Source organism: Aulonocara sp. 'chitande type north' Nkhata Bay, linkage group LG3 (assembly GCF_057382095.1).
Source record: "Aulonocara sp. 'chitande type north' Nkhata Bay isolate Kocher_YH1m ecotype deep benthic linkage group LG3, A_spYH_male_GT1.1, whole genome shotgun sequence".
Taxonomy (NCBI): Eukaryota; Metazoa; Chordata; class Actinopteri; order Cichliformes; family Cichlidae; genus Aulonocara; species Aulonocara sp. 'chitande type north' Nkhata Bay.
In genome coordinates, this window is record NC_141346.1 from 24,595,564 (window position 1) to 24,620,212 (window position 24,649).

Consider the following 24,649-nt stretch of genomic DNA (forward strand, 5'->3'; position numbering starts at 1 on the left):
GCTTTTTTTCTGTTGGCTATAATGGGTCACATTTGAGCATACAGAGTAAGCAAATATGTACTTGTAATGTGCTCAGATAATTTCAATAAGTGCTTACAGAAAGGAAATTAATGTAGCCTCTAACTGCAATTGATTTACATGGGACAAACAGACCAAGCACTATGGCTCATAATACAATTACACCTTACCTGTTTGGACTATATTTTTATATTTCATTTTTACTTGCTGCCAGGAACGTTTGGGGCCTGTTGGGTTGCACCTGCGCTCACATCACATCACAAAATAAAATGTATAAAATAACAAATAAAATAACATATGATAAAATAACGTGTTAAATGGGTGGAAATCCCTGGATCAATGTTTATATTAACACTCACGCATTGACTCTGTCGGCTATGTTTTGCCATGCATGCTCCCTGTCTTTCGCAGCTGTGGCTGTGTTACTTTTTTCCGCGGAATTTGCGTGTTATCGGCATATGCTGCCATCAGAATTTCGGCCTCAAGCGCTGTAAAATACATTGACCACGCCTTCTTTCCCTCCGTCTCCATGGTGACTCGCTTAATCTGTGCTCCGTTTATCAGGGCTTTATGTATCCTCGTGCGCGCGCTTCACTTGGGGTTGAAGCAACTCCGCGTTGACTGAACTACTTGTTATCAGCCTTTCTGAAACCGAATATTCCGAGTTGGACAGTTCGGGGTTACTCAACCCTGCGTATCGTTTTTCACTCTGAGTTTTCTAAACCGGCTTCCTGAAACAGGGCCCAGGTACCAAAGCAAATCATTTGTACTGTACAAATAATGTAAATATGACGGTGTATCACGAAAGATTGATATCAAACTGATCACTTGACCCATATTACGTTATTTGCTCTTCAAGTGAATCAACAAATGGCGAAATGAAAAGCCGAACAACAACAACGCTGTTTTTTGTTTAGAGAGTCTTAGCTTACATGTGTGTTTATTTCATATTTTCAGTTGTTACCCTCCATGGCTAAATAAAGTAATGTACTGATATACAAGAATGGACATAAGGGGCTTCTTTCAAAGAAAAAACTCTGGTAGTATTTTATATATAATGCTTTGTATGTTGTTCAGTATATTTCTATGCAAAACAAGAAGAACTTCAATACACAGCAGTATATTCACAGTTGAAACCAGATATTTACATACACTTTATGGAAAACACAAGAACATTTTTTTACTGTACAACATCAATTTAGAGTAAACTTGTTTTGTTTTGGATAAATAAATATTGAAATATCTTTTGAATTAGTTAAATGTCAGAATAAAGAGAGACAGAGCTTTCTGTTTTTTATCACTTTCATCAAATTTAGGAGTACATGTACACTAAGTTTATTGTTAATTAATAAGAAAACTCCAGACGATTCCATTCTGAGCTGAAGAAGCTTCTGATAGGTTAGTAGAGTCCATGTGAGTAAACAGGTGGCACAGCTGTGGATGCATATAAGGCAAAACACAGAGCCTGTTTATTTGACATGGGAAAATCAAGAGATGTCAACCAAAACACCAGGAAAAGAATTGTGGAGCTCCATAAGTGTGGCTCAATTGTGAATACAATTTGGTGCCATTTATAATTAAGAAATACAGATAGTTTCTCTCTTTATTCTTAAAGTTAACAAATATGTTTTTTTATATTCATCAACCTAAAAAAATAAACATTTAGTCTGATTTGATGTTACAATTAAAAAGTGTTTGTGTTTTTATCTGAATATATATCTGTATATTTGATGATGTTGGTGTTTGGCTTGATTGTCAGCACAAAGAGGGAAAGAGAGGAACAGAGAGGGAGATGGAGAATGAGGACAGAACAGAGATGGAACAAGAGCAGGTGAGACACACATGTTAGTCAAATGGTCGTTTGCCAAAAGTATCACCGTATCATAGGTCATCATGTATCTCGTACCTAGTGTTTCTTTTTAGGTTTGTTATTTTTCAAATTCTATATTTATTAAGTTATGCAGGCTTGTTTGCACAACAAGGCTAAATAATTATATAAACTTTTCTCAAACTAAATAGTGGACTTTGGTAGAATTAAAAAATAAGTGTAGTGCAGGTCTATGATGATTTTTAGTGCTACTATCATCTAGTTCTGATTCTGGTTCTGTCTTGGTTAAATCCCAAGTAGTCCTGATTTTGAACTGTTGTAGTCCTGTTTTAATTCCAGATCAGTTCTGGGTCTGGTTGATTTGGGCTTTAGTCCTCGTGTCTTGATACAGCCCTGATTTTGTTCTGCATTGCTGCTTAATTAAAAAAGTAGTTTAAGGTGTCCTGCATATGTGATATATATTTTTCCCTATATGAAGTCATTCTTTCAATCTTACAGTCATTTGAACCCCCCTCCCACATGCATACTACCCTTTAGGGCCAAGCCCCAGGTGTATCAAATGTCTCCCTCCGCCTCTGATTGAGCCTCATTCTCTTTGCTTTCTCACAAGAGGACGTCATCCCATTTTAAAGTGTGGGATCATGCAAAGTCCATCATTAGCTTGAGTGATACCGATCATTTAACCACATTCAGTAATACACTTGCCCATAGACTTACACAATGCTGGCTTGATACCAGTGAAGAGCAGTGTGTGCATTTGGATCTGAAATAAAAGGACATTAAAATGAATGCTACAACTGGTAACTGCATGCTATTTTTTTTTTTTTTTTTTGTGGTCATTAGCAGCGCATCTACATTTCACAACAGTTTTTGCTTCAGTTCGTACCAGTACACCTCACGCAGGTCACCATGTGAAGCATAGACAGTATTTTTTCATGTATTTGTGTGAGACATTGACTACTTGGGTAGATATATTTGTACTTTCTAAAGTTTTTTGTAATGCTAAATTGTTTCAAATTAAATAGTATTTAAAATGTGTCCAATATTATTATTAATAATAGTATTAATTTTAAGATTATGTGTCAAAAAACAAATAAGACATTAAATCAACTTGTTTTCTGATAAAACTAATTGGTGTGATATTTGATATTCATATATCATATATCATAGCATCATCAGTACACTGTAAATTTTAATTGCTCCAGCAAAAATAGGTAGGTGTAGGTGCATTTTAATGAAATGTTGTTTCCTATCTAACTTTTTCCCCCCTCTTCTTCTCCACACAAGCCTCAAACAACACTTTAAGCAGCGTGTCAGATAACTCTTCTTCCTCTGCCTTTGACTGCGTTATGTCAAGCACTGGGATTTCCATAATTATTGCTTTTCTCATCACCAAGATATTTGTTACCCTTTGTCTCTCCATCCTCATCCTCTATGTGGCTTACCAACGATGGCAGCGGGAGTCTTTGGCAACAACAAGTCACTCTGATATTTTTACCTATAATGTGACTGCCTCTGAACTAATATTTGTGTTGGGGGCTGCTGCTTTCTTATGTGGCATATACACTAATAGCCCAGTGTTGCTTCAGTTTGGGATGTATTCAGTTTCTACAGTCTTCCCAGGAGAGATATTCTTTAACATTGTGACATGCATGGAGCGTTATCTTGCTGTTGTTCACCCCATCACCTATATGGGGCTGAGACATTCGGGTGGGGTCAGGATCAGAAACATCTGCATTGGGTGTGTGTGGTTAATGTGCTTTACTTGGATTGGAGTAACAGCTCTATATTACCCTGATGTTCCCTATATTCTATACTTCTCTGTGATGGCGGCCACATTAATTATCATCTCTTTTTGTAGCCTCTCTGTTCTCTGTGTTCGGATTCGTCCAGGTCCAGGGGAAATGGGAGCAAACAGGGAGAAGATTGATCATTCAAAACAGAAAGCTTTCTACACCATCACAGCAATAATGATAGTGCTGTTGGTGTCTTTTCTAGGAATGCTTGTTACAGTTGGTCTGACTAACTCAAATCTGTTACATAACACAGACAGGTGTGTCATTTTCTTGTCTTATAACTGGTACAATTTGCCCATGAGTCTGATTTTACCTCTATTATTTCTACACAGAGCAGGAAAACTATCCTGTAGTTGTTTCAGCAAGAATTAAAAATAAACAAAATAGGCAATCACAAAAACAATAATAGGTGGAATTTAAGCAGAAGTGTTCGATTTGTGAAAAGTGTGATTTTCTTGTGTCAGTTTGTGTTGCTCTTTCTAAATACTGTGTTAAGTAGCAGGATTCAATTTGAGTCAAACTTTGTGCACCAACCTAATTCATAGTGATGTGTCGGTCGCGAACGAAATGGCTCTTAGAGCCAGATCTTTGATGTGAACAACGCGAGCCGGCTCCTTATCGCGAGTCGTGGGGTTTTTTTTTCTTTCTCTCTCTCTCTCCCTCTCTCTCACACTTTTTTTCTGCTTCACTCAGCATGCGAGCCTTGTGCTTTGCGCTGGGCAGAAGGGGGAGGGGCGGTAGTTACACTCGCAGTAGCACAGGAAAAGAGCGGGAGGGAGAGAGAGAGAAAGAGAGCCAGGGACAACAACATCACATTAGAAAGGTATAGTAATCATCCACAACTATTTTCAGTTGCAGATGATAAAGGATTCAGAAACCTTATTCATGCAGGTCTATATGACAGAGAATATGCATCTTCTTTTTCTTTTCATATTTTAATTAATATTTTATTGTGTTGTGGTTTGCAGTGTTTTGTGTTGTTTCATTTTAAATTTGTTTAAAAGGAAAAAGCTGAAAATTGAAATAGTTAAAAGTTGAACTGTGAGTAGTTGGTTTTTGTATTATATGATTTATTTATTACATTTTATGTGGAGTGAATAAATAAAAGTATACTTACGATGTGTCTGTGAACATTCTCAGTTATCCAGGTCATCGTAGTCAAAGGAGCTTGCAAAGAAAAGCGTCTGGACTTCTTTAAGTTGTTTCACCTCTCATCCGAGAAGCTTCTTCAGTTCTAAGGTCAAATGTTCTAAGGATACTCCCACTAGGTTTATATCTGGGACTCCCTACCATTTGACCTTAGAACTGAAGAAGCTTCTCGGATGAGAGGTGAAACGTCTTCAAGCAACTTAAAGAAGTCCAGACGCTTTTCTTTGCAAGCTCCTTTGACTATACTTACGATGGCCCCAAGAGACAAAGCATGTACCAACTCCAAAACATGTACAAACTCCGAAACACATAAAAATTCAGAAGCACGTAAAAACTCCAAAACACGTACAAAAGACAATAGAAGTGCTCCAGGATGCTAGGGGCAGTGTTGAGCTTTTGTTCATAGAGGCTACACAAGCCAGCAAGTACCAACGACCGGATTTGGTGTGTGGTAGTAACAGGTAAATGAAAATTTTTTTTAATTATTTGAATATATATGAGTGCTTGTGTATAAATACACAAACAATACACATATGCTTTCAATTGTGTAATTTAAGTGACCTAGGTAGCTCTGTTTTGGAAGTTCAGTAAACGCAAGAAATGTGTTTTGGAGTTTGTATGTGCTTTGTCTCTAGGGGCCACTGTACATATTTATATATAAACATATATAAATAACACCACTTTTTTTTACATTAGTAATTCCTTTTGTGCATAATTTATATTATTGTTAATAATAAATTAATTAAAGCTACAAAACAACCTGAAGAGCCGGCTTGGAGCCGAAAGAGGCGGCTCTTTTTAGTGAGCCGAGCCGAAAGAGTCGGTTCTCTAAAAAGAGCCGGAAATCCCATCACTACTAATTCAATTAAAATATGGACCTCACTGAAATTAAATGAAATAATAGCAGGTATAGAAAAAAAAATAACTGTAACGCCTGCAGTGTGAAATAATTGCATGAAACTGAAGTGTTCACTAAACCTTCTGACAAAAAAATAAATGTATTAAATTACATTAAGTTAAATTAAATATCAATTGCATATGACTTTTAATTTGTATGATTTTTGTTACATTTGGCATTTTTGTGCAGTTTATCACTCACGGCAGTACTGCCTGTGTCTGATGTATACAACAGGTTTTTCAGGAAAAAAGTCACAATGGTGATCTCAAAACTTGATGTATCACACATGATGCACTTGGCTTTAAGGTGAAGTTATACGTTAAATAAAGAATAGCACATCTGTTAAATTAAAGGACAAGTTTTTAACTTTCAGATTTAAATATAAATTCAGAGTTACTGTGTGCACAGAAAAACAATCAGAAAAACAATCAGAAAATCTCATAAAAATCATTACTGAATTAATCTCTTTTTGTGGTCAGTTTATGTATATTTGAATAAAAACATTGTCTTTAAGCTTGTATGAAACCTTTCAGGTGCATTTGATCTATTATCTATTTTGCATGTCTTGTCATCACAGCCTATTCTGTATTATAATTGTGTTGCATTAAAACTTGAAAAGTAAACTTATAACATGTGTGCCTTTTCATGAACTTCTTCTGTCAAATGCATAAATGCAGACTTTTAATCCAACATCCATGCTGTATATATACTAAATCTGTATATATGATCATAAATGTGAGAAAGAAATGTCCAAAACGATAATATCGTGTCTTTAATATATATGTGTTTTGTATCCTATTGATGGTATAAGACATACTGTATTCCTAGCAACAAAAATACCATCTCTATGGCAACTGTATGCAGCCCCTCAGTTGTTTTTAATGTCAGGTTTTTGATTAGCAGTAGCACTGCAGGTTGAAGTTGAAGTAGTGGCCATTTGATTCACAGTAACCTTCATTTGCTTAAACAAACGAAACCATCACACCTGGCTGGGAACGAACGTGGATAAAATTTGTTTAATTCAGAGAACACTTGATTTTACACGTTCACAGTCAGCAAAGAGCACACATTATGGAAACGTAGTCAAATTCTCTAAATGCTTGGTTTAAGTCAATATGAACAAACACCAGGCTTTATTTAGAGGTCATTTAGAGGGGATTCTGTCAAACAGCAAGTCTGTTTATATAGTTAAGAACTGGCATTCCAGTAAAGATGACTGTTCATGCTCATTATGAAATGTACATTATGTAAACTGCCATGTTTTCATTCAAATTTTCCAGTCTTTGGTATTTAAATTATTAGGTGAATGTTGGAGTCAAGCTTATTTAACAACAGCATTAAAAATAGGAATTTTTTGCTTTTTCTAAAAGATGCATTCAAAAGAAAATGTATCCTACTTAAGTTTGTTTTAAGTAAAGTTCACATTTTAGCTACATTTGATGTTTTTAGTCTTTCAGATGAATCTCATGTGTTTAATCATCCTATAAATGAAGATGTATTTATAAGTATGTACTTCGGTTAAAAGGAAATCATCTTTTTTTCTTGGTCAAAGAAATAATGGAAATATAAATGTAATTAATATAGTGAATGAGAAATGCAGTTTGAGTAATGAAAAGGTTTGTTCTAATGTCAGGATTTTTTGTGAGTGGACATGATCCAGCTTTGACCTTGTCAGATTAATGTTTGTGTGTGGCTGCAGGAATCATGCCAACCCATCATACAAAATTCCAGGTCCACAAAGCACATGTAGACTGGTTGGGCAAACTCCCATGCACGCTCAAGTATCCTTGAGAGGATGAAGAGCTCGTCCAGTGTTCCACAACCAGGGCCAAAACCACATTGTTCCTCCTCTATCCAAGGTTTGACTAATGAACGGACTCTCCTTTCCAGCACCCTGGCATAGACTTCCTAGGGAGACTGAGGAGTGTGATTCCCCTATAGCTGGAATTCTTAAAAATTCTTAAAGATGGGAACCACCACCCCGGTCTCCTAATCCAGAGGGACTACCCCTGATCAACACTCAACATTGTAGAGGCGTGTCCACCAAGACAGCCCTAAAACATCCAGAGCCTTGAGGAACTCGGGGCAGACCTCATCCACCTCAGGGGCTCTGCCACCAAAGAGTTGTTTATCTGCCTCAGTGACTTCACCCCTAGTTACCGGGGTCCCGCCCTGGAGCCAGGCCCGGGGAGGGTGCCCGAGGGCGAGGGTCTGGTGGACGGGCCTTAGTCCATGTGACCTGGGTCCAATGGACTTTAAGGTTTTTAAAGTTTTTGTTACATTGCTCACAAAAATTCGTACTGTTATTAAGAAATGATCAGACAAAAGAGGGCTTTCAGAAAATGTAAAAGATCAAGAGCAGGGGTTCTTAACCTTTTTACCTCAGGTCCGACTTTTCCACTACAAAGTGGCCCGGGGCCCATTCAGATATTAACACTGCGTTGAATATATTGATGTTGCATTTGGTTTGATTTATATTTAATAGGTAAATCAAGTCTAGTTAATTTCAACGGCTAAAACCTTGTCAAATAAGCATGATGATGAAATGATACAATGTAACAATCCCAAACTCATTTATTTATTATGTGTACTTGAACCTGGACATAAAACAAAATGCCAAACAGGTTAACAATTCATGAAAAAAATCAAACTGCAAGTAGAAATTCAAAGGCTCAAGTCAGAGTTAATAAATAATAATAATTTTAAAAAGGATTTCTGGTTTTTGTGGATTTAATGGAATATTGTTCCTCTTCTAATTTTTGTATGCACATAATTTGGGTTGGAGTTAAAGACTAAAATTTTATAAAATGCTGATTTGAAAAAGGAACCTACCTAAGTCTTGTGTGTCCTGTGTTGCAATCAGATCAAGATTCCTGTAACCAGAGAGACTTGCAAAAGCACTGTCCCCATATCAAAATACTGTTTACTTCATTTTAAGCATCATAATTCTAAGTATTTTTATTTGCTGTATTCATAGTTTTACAGAAATAAAACTAATTACATCTGGTCCAGGTTCTCATCAAAAAGTTGAGTGAATTTTATTAAGTCTCTTATAGATAAAGTTCACCTATTGGCAAAATTTGATGATTTTAATTGTTTATTTGGCTTGACCTTGGAGCGTGTTTGTTAATGTCGGATGGGGGGATGGGAGTGAAGATGGCACAAAAGTGTCAGTGATTTCAGGTAATCTTACTTTTAAAATGTATGATTTAATGAAGAAATAGTATCAAGTATATTGTGATCAGCAAGCACAGAGGATTGGAGAGAAAAGGTAACAGAAAGTATAATTCTGAATTAAGAATGAATTATACTACTATTCACCTTATAGTACCATATCACCCCATTAGAGCACTTCGCTCTCGCTCTGCAGGCCTACTTGTTGTTCCTAGAGTATTTAAAAGTAGAATGGGAGGGAGAGCCTTCAGTTTTCAGGCCCCTCTTCTGTGGAACCAGCTTCTAGTTTGGATTCGGGGAGACAGACACTATCTCTACCTTCAAGATTAGGCTTAAAACTTTCCTCTTTGCTAAAGCATATAGTTAGGGCTGGACCAGGTGACCCTGAATCCTCCCTTAGTTATGCTGCAATAGACGTAGGCTGCCGGGGATTCCAATAATGCATTGAGTTTTTCCTTTCCAGTCACCTTTCTCACTCAGTATGTGTTAATAGACCTCTCTGCATTGAATCATATCTGTTATTAACCTCTGTCTCTCTTCTACAGCATGTCTTTATCCTGTCTTCCTTCTCCCACCCCAACCGGTCCTACCAGATGGCCGCCCCTCCCTGAGCCTGGTTCTGTTGGAGGTTTCTTCCTGTTAAAAGGGAGTTTTTCCTTCCCGCTGCCACCAAAGTGCTTGTTCGTAGGGGGTCATATGATTGTTGGGTTTTTCTCCGTATCTACTGTACAATATAAAGCGTCTTGAGGCGACTTTTGTTGTGATTTGGCGCTATATAAATAAAATTGAATTGAATAAAAATGAAAAATGCCCAGTATGCCCGATGGCCAATCTAGCTAAGCTGACCTAACCCCACCTACTGGGCACCTGAAACACAAAACACAAAGCCAGTTTAGCAGCCAACAGATGTCATCACATTTTACAGTGTGGGATCATGCAAAGTCTATCATTAGTTTGAGCGATGCCCATCATTATACCACATTTAGTAATACACTTGCACATAAACTTACACACTGCTGGCTGGTTACCAGTGAAGAGCAGCGTGTGAATGTGGATCTGAAGGAAAAGGACTTAAAATGAGAGCTACAATTGGTAAAGTGGACATCATTAGTATTATTAACTGTATATTATTTTTTTTCAGTAACTAACATCACCTCTATGTTTCATGTCAGTTTTTTCTTCAGTTAGTACCAGTTATACCTCACACAGGTCACCATACAAAGTATAGAAAGATTTTTTTTACTTATTTCTCAGAGACATTAGTTACATTGGTAAATATCTTTGCAGTTTCTAATATTTTTGGTAGTAGTGAGTTGTATCAAAATTTAAAATATTCAAAATATATCTATTAGTATTATTATTACTTTTAAGTTGTATTGTGTCTAAAAATAAATAAGAAATTAATGTTAAATTGCAAAGGTAATTTTTTTTAAAATATATTATATATTTGATATTCATAAGTCAAATATAATGAAGTAAAGTGTCGTTTCCTGACCAACCTTTTTCCCCCTTTTTCTCCACACAAGCGCCAAACAGCACATTAATCAGCATGTCAAATAACTCGTCTTCCTCTGCCTTCGACTGCTTGACATCAAGCACTGGGATTTCGGTCACCATTTCTTTTCTCATCATCAAGATATCTGTCATCCTTTTTCTCTCCATCTTCATCCTCTGCGTGGCTTACCAACGATGGCAGCAGCAGTCATTCTTGTCAACAAGTCACTCTGACATTTTCACCTATAATCTGACTGCCATTGAACTGACAAATGTACTGGGGGTCATTGCTTACTTATGTGGCACATACACGAATAACTCAATGTTGCTTCTAATGGGCTCATATTCAGCTTGTTTTGTCTACCCTGCAGAGATATTCTTTAACATTGTGACATGTGTGGAGCGCTACCTGGCTGTTGTTCACCCCATCACCTATATGGGATTGAGACAGTCGGGTGGGGTCAGGATCAGAAACAACTGCATTGTGTGTGTGTGGTTGATGTGCTTTGGATTGCTTGGAGTAACAGCTCTATATTACCCTGATGTTCCCTATGTTCCATATTTCTGTCTGATGATGGCATCGTTAATTATCGTCTCTTTTTGTAGCCTCTCTGTTCTCTGTGTTCTGATTGGTTCAGGTCCAGGAGAAATGGGAGCAAAAAGATCGAAGGTTGATCATTCAAAACAGAAAGCTTTCTACACCATCACAGCAATAATGATAGTACTGGTGGTGTCTTTTCTGGGAATGCTTGTTACAGTTGGTCTGCATAACTCAAATCTGTTCCATAACACAGACAGATGTGTCATTTTATTGTCTGTTGATTGGTTCACTCTGCCCATCAGTCTAATTTTACCTCTATTGTTTCTACACAGAGCAGGAAAGCAGTCCTGCAGCTGTTTCACCAAAAAGTAAAAAAACAACAACAACTATTATTTAAAAACATGGACAATTCAAACAGAACTGAATTTGATTTGTAAAGTGTTTCTCTCAATTGTATGAACTTCAGCATTTTGTGCTGTTCTTCCTAAATGCTGTATTATGTACTGGGATTCAGTTTAAATCAAAAATCTGTTTTACATTGTGCACAAACATTTGTACCAACTGATTTCAATTAAAGTAGGGACATGGTGGAAAATTAAATGAAATAAAAGCAGATTTAGACAAAAAGATTTGGTTTTACAGAGTGAAGTTACAGTTTGTCTTGATTGCTTTGACTTACCTAATCTGGCATCCACTCAGTTTTCAACATCACTATCTCAGCAGAGCAGAAAACACCTCTTGACATATTTTCTCCACCCTTTTGCAAAAACGTTAACATGGATGTCATTCAAGCAGTTCAAACCCCACGGTTTTAGCTATGGTAACCAAACAGAAATGACCTATTTATAACTATTAGAAACTACCTAGATCAGTATGAAATCAGTGAAGCACCTGTTTGACACTCCTTCACACAAATCTTCACTTAGCAATCAGCCTTCAAAGATGCCACATTTTTGTTGTTCTTTACCAGCATGTATGGAGGAGGTCTAAGGCAGATGAGAGTGAGTGTCAAAAGTGGCAATTTGTTCGACTCTAATAAATTTTATTTTGGTTTACATGTATTTTCTCTCATATTTCCAGTCTTTCAGTTTTCAGTCACAGTTTTTAAAAAGTCATGCAATCAATAATGTTTACATCAAAGCATTTCTGATTCTGGATCCATCTCATTGCAAGAAGACAAATATGACACCCTCCATATAGAAAGATAATATGAAATGGCACCATGAAGGGTGTGTAATAGGCTAAACTGACAAGCGGTTGTGCACTGATTCACACTGAGTACTGTGTTTGTATTTTGTTGAGCATTGTTAAATGATTGGAAGAGGTTACCGTAATTGTCGGGCTATAAGCCGCTACTTTTTCCACAAGCTTTGAACCCTGCGGCTTTTAGTCAGGTGCGGCTTTTCTATGGATCGTCCCTGATTTTTGTCATATCGTAAGACGATTTGTTTTGTTTGTTCTGCTGTTGTACGGCACTACGTTGCCTGGCGGAAGGGCATGTGATCAGACACACAGTATCGGGGTTCAAGAGTGGTATGTTGGTCACATGTCCATCCGCCAGGCAACATAGTGCCGTACAAGTAGCGCGAAAAACAAACTTAAAAGTAGCGCTACGCCTTCAGCGGGAGTCGTGGATGACGAGCGGCAATAAACTTGCGAAAAGCAAGTTATGCTCAACTCCACCAGTGGAATCTGACAGCGTGGAAAAGTGTGAAAACATCATCCATCCACCTGAGCCTAAAAGGTAGTCTGAATCTATTTTTCTGGTGTGCTGTAGGTTATTGTTATGTACTACATTTGTTACTCGTTTATGAAGCACAGCACATGTTTCGTACTTGTAATTACCGCTACTTGTACATATACCTAAAAAGTTGTGCAAATATGTACCCATAACTTGTTTTTCAAAATATTAATAAAAGAGGTGTGTCTCCAAACAGCCATCTCTTTCCTGACAATTCGCTTTGTGCATATTCTCTTACATATGATAAGTCAACATTGAAACACCTGCGGCTTTTAGTCAGGTGCGGCTAATGTATGTACAAAACAGGATTTTCCCCTGATTTTAGCTTGTGCGGCTAATATTCAGGTGCGCTTTGTAGTCCGGGAAATACGGTATACACTTTTTTGAAAGTTGTTGTTTGAAGTCAAAATTGGCTGTTGTTTCACATTTTAAATTATTTTAAATGATGAGCCTTTTACAGAAAAATGTGTCACTCTGACCACGTTTGCCTTGTTTAGGCCAGTGTGTTGAAGTTTGTCATTTTCAGATTTCAATATAAAATCAGCGTAACTGTGTACACAAAACACAACAGGTTCAGTTATCACTTATCTCATAACTTGACTCAACAGATCACTACATCATTATTACTTTTATGTCGTGTGGAGTTGTAGATAGGACCCAAAATGCGGCAGCTCTGGTGCAGGTGAGTATTTATTGAACAAAAGTTGATACAAACAGAGACGGCAAGGGTGAGCATGAAACTAAGAAAACCTAAACTGAGAAACACTAACAGAAACTAACCAGAAACAGATACGCAGGGAGTTACGAGGAAATACACGGAAGACGGACGGAGAGATGCAGCAAGACCGAGGGGAACAACACAGACGAACCAGCAACTACTACGACAGAAGACACGACTAAAATACACTCAGAGAAACAAAGGGAGGTTACACACAGGTGGGGGACACAGCTGGGAGTATTTAACGTGACGAGACCAGGGAAGCAATCTGAAAACACTCATATAAGACGCAGACCTTCACAATAAAACAGGAAACACATACACGTAATGACACAACACACAAACTTAACACAGACTGGGGAACACAGAACATGAAACGTGAAAAAGGAGCGTACAAGAAACCCAAAATAAACAAAACCACAGAATAATAATAACTGAAACATAAACACGGAGTCGCAGACTCCAGACCATGACAATTTCATTCATTTCGTTTTCTTTTCATTCTTTATTTTATTTGGATAAAAACACTCTTTAAGTTGGCATGAAGCCTTTCAGGTGTATCTTATCTGAATTATGTTCCATCTCCTGTCTTTACAGACTATTCTTTATTATAATCATTTTGTTGCATTAAAAGTGGAAAAAAATGTCTCTTGTATACTGTTGATGGTGTGAAACATGCTGCATATCTACAGCAGGAAGAAAAATAATATCTCTATAGCAACTGTATGTAGTCCTTCAGTTGTTTATCGAAGCTTTTGATCGGCAGTAGCACCGTAAATTGAAGTTTGGTGACAATTGGATTGTTAGTAACGCTTCATTTGCCTACAAAAGCACAACCATCACACCTGGCTGGGAAAGCACATGAAGATGATTTGCTTAATTCAGAGAACACTTTTATTTTCATACGTCCAGAGCCGACAGAGAACACACATTATGGAAACATAGTCAAATTCTCCTATTGTTTGGTTTGATTCTGTCTGAACACCATTTATTGTTTTAGAGGTCAATCTGCCAAACAGCAACTCTGTTTAGATGGTGAAGACTGGAGAGTTTGTCACTTTAGTAAAATCAGTGGCGGTCCTAGCCTGTTTGGCGCCCCGGGCGAACACTCCCTCTGGCGCCCCCCAGCAACTTTGGAGCAACTGTAATCCACATTATTTCCTTAGTAATAAAGTATTCTGATTCTGATTGTTTCAGGCTGACGTGCCATTATCCAATCACACGTCTGCTTACCTCTATCTTTTACTCGTTTCTCCTCCTCTTCTTTTCTATTTTTTCTAAACTGAGGACCTGATGGCTTTGAACTTTTCTTGTCCATCTTCCATTGGTTTTAATTTTGCACTCCAGTATGAACACAAATCCCCCAACTCAAGGATCACCACAACATAACCTAATAGACCTACACCTTAGTTCTTAGATTCACTTTGTCTAAGGTGTATTTCTGGGATTTCACACAACCCAGGATTCAAATCATGAATACATAATGGGCTTGGATTTACAACATTATGAATGAGCCAGAGAATCCCCCCGCCCTCTCCTCCCTGTGCCGCAAGCAGCAGGCGCACCTCGCAAATGGAGGGCGCCCTTACTCCCAGCAAATGGGCGATAGAAAACCGACATTCCCACTATGTGTCGGGGCAGCATGAGTACGAGCAACTTTTTTAAATTTTTTTTTTTCCGATGCCCGTGATGCCGCCCCCCACCATGATGCCGCCCCGGGCAACCGCCCGTGTCGCCCATATAAAAAACCGCTACTGAGTAAAATCATTATGAAATGTACATTATGTAAACGTTTTTCTTCATGTTTTCTTTCAAATTTGTGATTCTTTGTTATTTGAATTATGTCGGACAAAAAAAATGTAAGACAGGTACAACTTAAATTAAAATAGGAAAAACTGTAACACTATTAATGGCTATCAGCCATGTGTGTAATCAAACATTTGTTTCTTTGTTAGATTTAAAACATATAAATAAATAAAACCTTGAAGTAAAGAAAAATCATTGCAGAGCGGTCAGGGAATTTGGAGAAGGGGGAAAAGTCAAAAGGAAACACAGAGGAAGAGGAGTGTCATTACCGTATTTTCACGACCATAAGGCGCACTTAAAAGTCTTAGATTTTCTTCAAAAAGTGCGGCGCGCCCTATAGCGCAGTGCGCCCTATGTGTTGTAAGGAGGACGTAGTAGAGAACACCATGAGAACGTTAAAGGGTGAAGTGTGGGCGTTGATCGTATATACTGGGACAATCGCACATACCTGTATAAAAGAACAAGTATGTGCATTATGCAGGACATCGTTGTTTTAACAACCCTGAAAATGGCAAAGAGACACGCTTACGAAGCACAGTTTAAACTGAAGGCCATCAGCTACGCGGAGGAACATGGAAATCGAGCAGCGGCGAGAGAATTTAAGGTTAATGAATCGATGGTTCGCAAGTAGAGGAAGCTGGAAAACAAGCTCCGACAGGTCAAGAATACGCAGCTGAGTTTCCGCGGACATAAGGCGATCATCGAGCAAAGAACGAGCGGGAGAAGCGTTTCGACGGTCACCATTCGGCTAAAAGCAGTTTCACTTTCACTTTTTATGAAACGGTGCCATTTTTCCATCCGGACCAGGACTACGGTAGCGCAGCAACTTCCAGCGGATTATAAGGAAAAGCTGGCCATCTTCCGCTCCTACTGCAGCAAACACATCGGCTACAAACACATCCAGCAATGGATGACCGATGGAGACCACAGTTTCACCAAGGGTGGAAGGCAGCGCCGGGCGAGTTACGCCACAATTTGCCAATGGATTGTAGATGCTTGGGCTAACATGTCCGCTGGCACTGTTGTTCAAGCTTTCGCAAAAGCCGGCATCATTTCCGAGGAGCCGCACGGCACGGAAAGTGACTCTGACAGTGAAGACAGTGAACCTGGCATGTTTGATGGAGATTTAGCGCAGCTGTTCAATTCAGACACAGAGGATGAGGACTTCGATGGGTTTGATTGATGATAAAAATGTGAGTACCAAACTTTGTTTTGCTCCTGCTTTATTTTTAAATACGCACACTTGTATGCTTGTGTGTTGTTGATGATGACGATTACCGGCAATAGAAATGTGAGTAAGGTACCGAATTCAGGTTTGCTCCCGCTTTATTTTTAAATACGCATACGGTACTTGTATGCGCCCTATGGTCCAGTGCGCCTTATGTGTGTGTTAAATACAGTAAGGGCACACATAACTGAGACTGCGCCTTTTAGCACAGTGCGCCTTATGGTCGTGAAAATACAGTAAGTTATAAAGTGTTCCCCATTAATTTATTTATTTATTTTAAAAGTCATTGTTGTCCAACTCTTTGTTTAGGAAGAAAGATGCAATTTTCCACATTTTTGTAAGTGTAAAGTCAACAACAGTCTTGATTAAAGAAAAAACAAAACAAAAGAGAGGATGTATGGTTGTTGTGGATTTCATGGATTACTGTTTCTCTTGTAATTGTTATTTGTACATAATTTGGGTTGGACCTAAAGACTCAAATTTTATAAAATGCTCATTGAAAAAGGAAGCTACCAAGTAGGTCCTGTGTTGCAATCAGATCCAGATTCCTATAACCAGTTGGATTTACAAAAACCTCTATGCCCATATTAAAATATGATTTACCATAATCCGGCGCACACTGTTGATGAACATGTCTGTTTTCATACATAAGGTGCATCGGATTATAAGGCGCATTAAGCTAAATAAAACAGCCCGATAAGTCAAACTTGTCACAGCCGTGTGGAGGTGAGGTAAGGACCCAAACGCAGGCTCTTATTTTGGTGAGAAAGAGCTTTATTCACGGGGAGGGTAGGATACAACAGGAGCGGAGATGGCATACGCAGAAACTAAGGAAACTAAACTGGGAAAGACTAACAAAACAGACCTGAAACCTGAAGACACAGAGGGAGAAACTCAGGAAGCCGAAACAGGGAGGAAACGCAGGGAGACAACAGAGACGGACCAACAGCAAGCGGGAGAAAACATAGGGTTTATATACTCACAGGGGCAATCAATGGGATACAGGAGGGCAAGACAGCTGGGAGAAATCAGAGCTGACGAGACAGGGGAAACGTAACCTGAACATACTGACAAAAGATACGGACCTTCAAAGTAAAACAGGAAATACAACAGGTATGCACAGACACGAACTTGACACAAGATATGGCAACAGGGAGGGAACACAAAGACGTGGGACCAGGGCAGGCATAGAGACACAGAACAAAAGAAATACAAAGAAACTAAACCTAAGAACGAGAAATTCCCAACAACAATGAACCTAAAATATTCAATACTGTTGAATTATCTCGCAGCTGCTCTATTCCCATGTTGCTGCATATTAATGACTAACCTTGTATTGTGGATGGATTATCTCAGTTGCTCTCCTGACTATGCTAACATAGTTAGCAATCACGTATCATTATATACCAGCTAGTCCAACTTCAGTAACCCTACAAACGTCACTGCTGTTTTCTGTCTTCATTCATGTTGGAAGTCATAGCAGAGCTGTACCTTTGAGTTTTTTCAGAAATCTCTCAGTCAGAACATGCTATATCGTGTTTAGGTGGAAACTAGTGAGCTAACTTACTGCTAACTTCTAACTCCGTTAAATGTAATAAATTCTGTTTTCATGGATGCCTGGATGTTGAAATTAATTGTTACACCTGGTAAAGCAGCTACGCTGATCATATTATTAAAGATGAAAGAATTTAGACAGTTTTAAACTTTCAGTGATGCCGCAGTGTTTGTTTGACTTTGGGACCTGAAGAAGACGGAGTTTAGGACCTAGATTACTGTGAGTCCGTGTCCACGTGGCTCCTGACTATGGTAGCCGTAATGATCCATCAAGCGGTGCGGCTTCGTAGCTTGCCAAAGTCGTACTAAAACATTTTTGACAGATTTTTGAGCGCCATGTACCACATAAAATCGGTTTGAGGTCAGTGAGCAAAACCAGAATTCATACATAAGGTGCACCGGATTATCCAGGGCATAATTGGCCGTTTTTGACTACTTTTGATTTTCCCTTTATATTTCACATTTAAAAGCGGTTTATCTGGCCTTGTTTGGTATCATTAATTTCCTCACAACCTAAAATAGCTGAAATTTGAGTTATTTTTTCACTTTGACATACAATATTAGCACAATTGATCTAAAGTCAGACAAAAAAATTTGAACTCCGAGTAGAAAAAAGTTATATTTTTTACTGTAAAACCATAAACATGTTTAACGAATCATTTTCATAACTTGAAATGTAAATAGAGATTTTACATTTCTAAAAATTATGCACAAGTTTTGCAAACAGCAAAGTTATATGGTACTATTTACCTAAAAATGCAGCCAAGGCATCAGGGGTTTTTATATAACCATTTAAATCTATTTACAGAACAATCAGGTGTTCTGCATCAAATAAGAAGTCACACAAATTATTTGTGCCAGTCCAAAAAATGTAGTTTGTGTTCAGTATAAGACAGAGGAGAACACCACAGGCCTAAACCCTGCAGGTCTGACAGCAGGAGGTGTAGTCCTGTTTTCCAGGTGGAGACAGCGTTTAGACTGCAATCTGCCTTTGGTGGCTTTTTTGGAGCAAATGTGACATTCACTTGTATAACTGACACACAAAACAAAACACTGACTACAAAACACACTAACTATAGCCTCCAAACATGCTAAACATTGCTAATGTCTCACATGTGATAACTCTCTCTCTCTCTTTCTTTCACTCACCCGCTTTCTGTCACGGGCGTCACTCCTAAAACTGCCCCTTAACCAAGTGCCACATGTTGCCATATCGTTTTTTTTTTTGATTGGCTGACATGGTAAACTTTAACACCAATAGGGAAGGGGTGTTTTTTCTTTTTCTTTTTTCACTCGCAAGCGGAGAGTGTTTCCTAGCACTGTCCATAGAAAACGCCGTTTTTTCCGTTCTTCCCGCTGTAAACACCACTTTTGTTCAGGAAAAAACATCACGTGTATTTTTTATCATAACTCTGGTTTTATGTGGCCCATCAACACAATTTAAAAATTCCGAAATCACTGGAGACTATGGGTTGCTGCATCTTGTTGCTGTGTCGTCCTAAACTGGTCCTGTGATTCTGACAGGCCGGCGCGTCTGTCGACCCCAGAGAGTTGAAGGATTTTAAGTGTGCCTTATAGTGTGGAAGATACAGTATTTCCTTTTAAGCGTAATATGTATTTTTATTTGCTGTATTAATATTTTTAGATTAAAAAAAAAGTAATTACACCTGGTCCAAGTTCTCATCCAAAAGTTATGTGAATTTTGGCCTTGAAGTTATTCAACCACAGCTATTTAAAAATATGATTTAGTTACCTTTTAAACTGTTACCTCTTAAAAGAAGTGTTAAAAAGAAAAAAAATGTATAATCTCTAAGTCTCTTATATACCGAAGAGGATTAGGGCCACTGGAAAAAAACATCTGAGAAAAAAGTAAGAATTCTGACTTTAATCTCAGAATTCTGACATTTTTTCTCAGAATTCAGGAAAAGAAAAAAAAAAAAGACATGCCCACATTTTTTGTCCACCAGTGGCCCTAATCCTCTTCCGTACTTATAGGTAAAGCTCACCTCTTGGCTAAATTTTATGCTTTTAATCTTTTAGATGGCTTGAACTTGGACTGTGTGTGTGTGTGTGTATGGGGGGGGGGGGGGGGGGGGGTGCAAGTTTAATTCTGAATTAAAAATGAATTATGTAGAAATGGATGTTCTTGTGAAAATGACTTGATGAGAAGTTTGATTGAAGATAAATGGCATAAAATGAATGAAATATCAATTAAAAGATATTCATATGTCACTGACTGTTCATATCTACTGGAACCTTTTATGTTAAGGATCACAAGAAAAAGTAATGATGTAATTTTTTTATATTAAATTTTCTTTCAAATCATCTTTGTTGAAAAGCTAGAAACTAAGATAAACTAATTAACTAGAAAGAGGATAATAAGGTGTGGCTGGACATCTGTGATTAGATGACAACATGAATGGATGGACAACATGGATGTCACAATGGGTGAGGCCAGCTTGTCATGTCTATCCCTATGCCTTAGTCTTTTTTTAATTAAGAAGGATTTGGACGTTCAGTCTTTTCCTGCTGCATTAAAACTTTTCCACTGTTTCCATGTGGTTTGTAATGTTGAGTAGCTTTGGATTTCCACATTCCTGGGGGAAGTTCCAAAGAATGCTGCGCTCCTAATGGATCATTTTCATCACCATGGAACACCAAGATAAGTGCATCTTCAGGCCTAGATGTGCCTGTCTCTTTACATGTTCTCTCCTCCCAAAGACAGAACAAAATCACCATTAGCTCAGAGTAGCTTAAGTATAGGGCTGGGTATCGTCACTGATTTCTAGAATCGATTCAATTCCGATTCACAAGGTCCCGAATCGATTCGATCCACGATTCGATTTAATTCGATTCTATTCAATTTGAATCTGGGAAATTTTGACAGAAATATTATAATTCAGATCAGTACATTTACATATTTTTGTATCTATAAAAAGGAAGCTGACACACGCAAGACTTTATCACAGGTGTAAGCGTCACAGCAGATACCTTTGTGTCAAAGTAGCTGAGGATAAAACACAGAAAAACATGAAGGTGATTTTCCTGGCCTGGGATTTTATAAAAATATTCTGCAGTACATCAAAAACGAAAGAAAACCATTAATCAACACATGATTGTAATCTGAAGTTACAGCGGTTTTATTAGAGACACGGCTAAGCATTTTGCATAATTTTAAAAAGTTTAAATTTGTTCAGTATTGAACAGCAGAAATTAGGTTTTCTTTTCGGAAGTATATATAAAACGAAAAAAAAAAAAAACGTCAGCCGACAGCGCTGTAAACAACGGTAGTCTTGTGCGTAACAAGTAAGCGAATAATGAAGAAAACTGATTTTTAGATGGGAAACTGTTCTTGAAGTACAGAGAGAGAGAGAGAGAGAGAGAGAGCTGTGCATCTTGGTCGATGCAAAATAGTAAAAGTCAGAGTGAATTCATGACGATGTTTATGTGAAGCATAGTTTGGATCTTCTTTTGCTGCTGGTTCGGTCAATATTGTTTGGAGAGACATCAAACTAACAGCTTTAGAATCAGCGCATAAAGGGCGTGAACACAAAGCGCGGACCCGCCGACAGATCAGAATTAGCAAGCTGTCGGCTTTTAGCCCCGACTGTGAGAAAGGCGACATCTAACTGATTCTGATCCGCGGGTCGCGCTGTGTGTTTAAGTCTTTGTGCAGAATCCGTGTTCCTACTCTCATTTACTGTCTTAGCTGTTTGGTGGTGGTTGAAATTTTGTGAGATTTCACCTGAGATTCTGGTATTTCGGGCAAAATAAATTTATATTAAAAAATCGATTCAGGATTTTAATGAATCGATTTTACGTTATCCAAGCCAGAATCGATTTTAATCGATAAATGGATTATAAAAACCCACCCCTACTTAAGTAGTAGTTGTAGCTGCTGTGAACTTGTGTAGCTGGTAGAAAAGGTCACTCAGGCCTGCTGTCTTTTCAGCAGATTAGGTGGGGAAGACACCCAAAGAGAGGTAGTTGCTGTAGAACTTGTGGAGTCCCCTCACCCACTGACACGCCTCATCCACCTGAACTCTGCATTGCCCACTGGGTAGTGAGTGATGTGTCGGTCGCGAACGAAACGACTCTTAGAGTCGACTCTTTGAAGTGAACGACGCGAGCCGGTGGGTTTTTTTTTCCTTTCTCTTACCCTCTCTCTCGCACTTTTTTCCGCTTCACTCCTCACGCAAGCCTTGTGCTTTGCGCTGGGAAGAGGGGGGAGGGACGGTAGTTACACTGGCAGTAGCACGGGAACAGAGCAGGAGGGAAAGAGAGCCAGGGACAACAACGTCACATTAGAAAGGTATAGTAATCATCCTCAACTATTTTCATTTGCGGATGATAAAGGATTCAGAAAGTTTATTCATGCAGGCCCATATGACAAAGAATGTGCATCTTTTTGTTTTCATATTTGAATTTATATTTAATTGTGTTGTGGTTTGCAGTGTTTTGTGTTGTTTCACTTTAAATTTGTTTAAAAGGAAAAAGCTGAACATTTAATTAGTTAAAAGTTTAAAATGTAAATAATTGGTTTTTGTATTATATGATTTATTTATTACATTTTATGTGGAGTGAATAAATAATAGTATATTTACGGTGGCCCCTAGAGACAAAGCACGTACAAACCCCAAAACACGTACAAACTCCAAAACACGTACAAAACACAACAGAAGTTCTCCAGAATGCTAGGCACAGTGTTGAGCTTTTGTCACCTAGTGGCTACACAAGCCAGGAAGTACCAATGACCGGATTTGGTGTGTGGTAGTAACAGGTAAATGAACATTTTTTTTAAATTATTTGAATATATATGAGTGCTTGTCTATAAATACACAAACAATACACACATGCTTTCAATTGTGTAATTTAAGTGATCTAGGTAGCTCTGTTTTGGAAGTTCTGTTAACGCTAGAAATGTGTTTTGGAATTTGTACATGCTTCAGAGTTTGTACGTGTTTTGTCTCTAGGGGTCACCGTATATATTTACATATATATATAAATAAAACCTTTTTTTTTTTTTTACATTAGTAATTCCTTTTGTGCATAATTTTATATTGTTAATAATAAATTAATTAAAGCAACAAAACAACCTGAAGAGCCGGGTGGGAGCCAAAAGAGCCGGCTCTTTTTAGTGAGCCAAGCCGAAAGAGCCGGTTCTCTAAAAAGAGACGGAAATCCCATCACTACCACTGGGTAATACCCATAGGATCAGTGATTAGGACTTTTTAAACAGAGAGCCAATCCAGACTTCCTCTATCTGGTCTTTAAGTCCGTCGACATTAGCCATGTCTGGATCTAAACTCTGCTGCAGTTCTCAAATTCAAACGATCACTGCAGCATTACTGACAGTTGAAAAACTGTCTCTGTAATAAAATGATCAGTGTTGTTGCTCTACCAGGTGTAAAACATTTAACATCCAGGCATCCATGAAAACAGAATTCATAAAATTTAACAGAGTTAGAAGTTAGCAGGAAGTTAGCTCGCTAGTTTCCACCTAAACATGATATACCATGTTCTGACTGAGAGATTTCTGAAACAAATTAAGACGTACAGCTCTGTTATCACTTGAGACATAAATGACGACAGAAGAGTAAACAGCAGTGATGTTTGTAGGGTTACTGAAGTTGGACTAGCTGGAATATAATGATGTGCTACATGATCGCTAGCATACTTAGCATAATAAGATAAGATAAAATAAGATAACCTTTATTAGTCCCACACGTGGGAAATTTGTTTTGTCACAGCAGGAAGTGGAGAGTGCAAAAGTCATATAGCAAAAATTAGAATACAGTAAGAATAAATACAGTACACAACTGTACAGAACAGAATAAAATAAACTAAAATACTATATACAGTAGAATAAAATAGAATAAAATATGCAATAGGATAAAAATAGAATACAAATGCTGTATACAACTGAGTAAAAATACAACAATGCCAGAAAAGAGTATTGCACTTAGTGTTATTGCACATGTGAGGATGTGTGTGTTTGATCAGTTGGAGTCTTTGTTGTGGAGTCTGACAGCAGTGGGGAGGAAAGACCTGCGAAATCTCTCAGTCCCACACCGTGGGTGCTGCAGCCTGCCACTGAGGGAGCTGCTCAGTGCTGTTAGAGCTTCCTGCATGGGGTGGGAGATGTTGTCCAACAGGGATGGCAGCTTAGCCACCATTCTCCTGTCACTCACCACCTTCACTGGGTCCAGAGGGCATCCTAGAACAGAGCTGGCCCTTCTGATTAGCCAGAGGGGACAGGGCCTTCTCTATTGTGGCTCCAAAGTTATGGAATCATTTGCCCATGCATGTTAGAGAGGCCCCTTCACTGTCCACTTTTAAATCACGTCTTAAAACCCACTTTTATTCCTTGGCTTTTAACCTCAGTGAGACTTAGTTTTCTCTTTTAATTGAAGTAGTTATTTAATTAATGATTTCACTCTTCTTTTATTTGTTTTTTTTATATTTATATCTCATGTAATTTTATTTTACAGTTCCAGTGTACAGCACTTTGTGTCAGCTGTGGTTGTTTTAAAGTGCTTTATAAATAAAGTTGATGATGATGATGATGATGTTCAGTCTCTTCCTGTCCCCGGCAGAGATGCTGCCACCCCAGCAGACCACACCGTAAAAGATGGCTGAGGCCATCACAGAGTCATAGAAGGTCTTCAGGAGTGGGCCCTCCACTCCAAACAACCTGAGTCTCC

At 38.3% G+C, this 24,649-nt stretch overlaps 2 protein-coding genes across 2 annotated transcripts; both read left to right on the forward strand.

The window, feature by feature from the left end:
• The first annotated feature begins 3,195 nt into the window (after positions 1-3,195).
• LOC147334735 (uncharacterized) lies at positions 3,196-4,014 on the forward strand. Its single transcript, XM_086285982.1, has one exon. The coding sequence runs from the start codon at positions 3,196-3,198 to the stop codon at positions 4,012-4,014; it is 819 nt and encodes a 272-aa protein (XP_086142108.1).
• A 6,398-nt stretch (positions 4,015-10,412) lies between these two features.
• Positions 10,413-11,270, forward strand: LOC147334736 (uncharacterized). The gene has a single exon (XM_086285983.1). The coding sequence runs from the start codon at positions 10,413-10,415 to the stop codon at positions 11,268-11,270; it is 858 nt and encodes a 285-aa protein (XP_086142109.1).
• Positions 11,271-24,649: the final 13,379 nt, after the last annotated feature.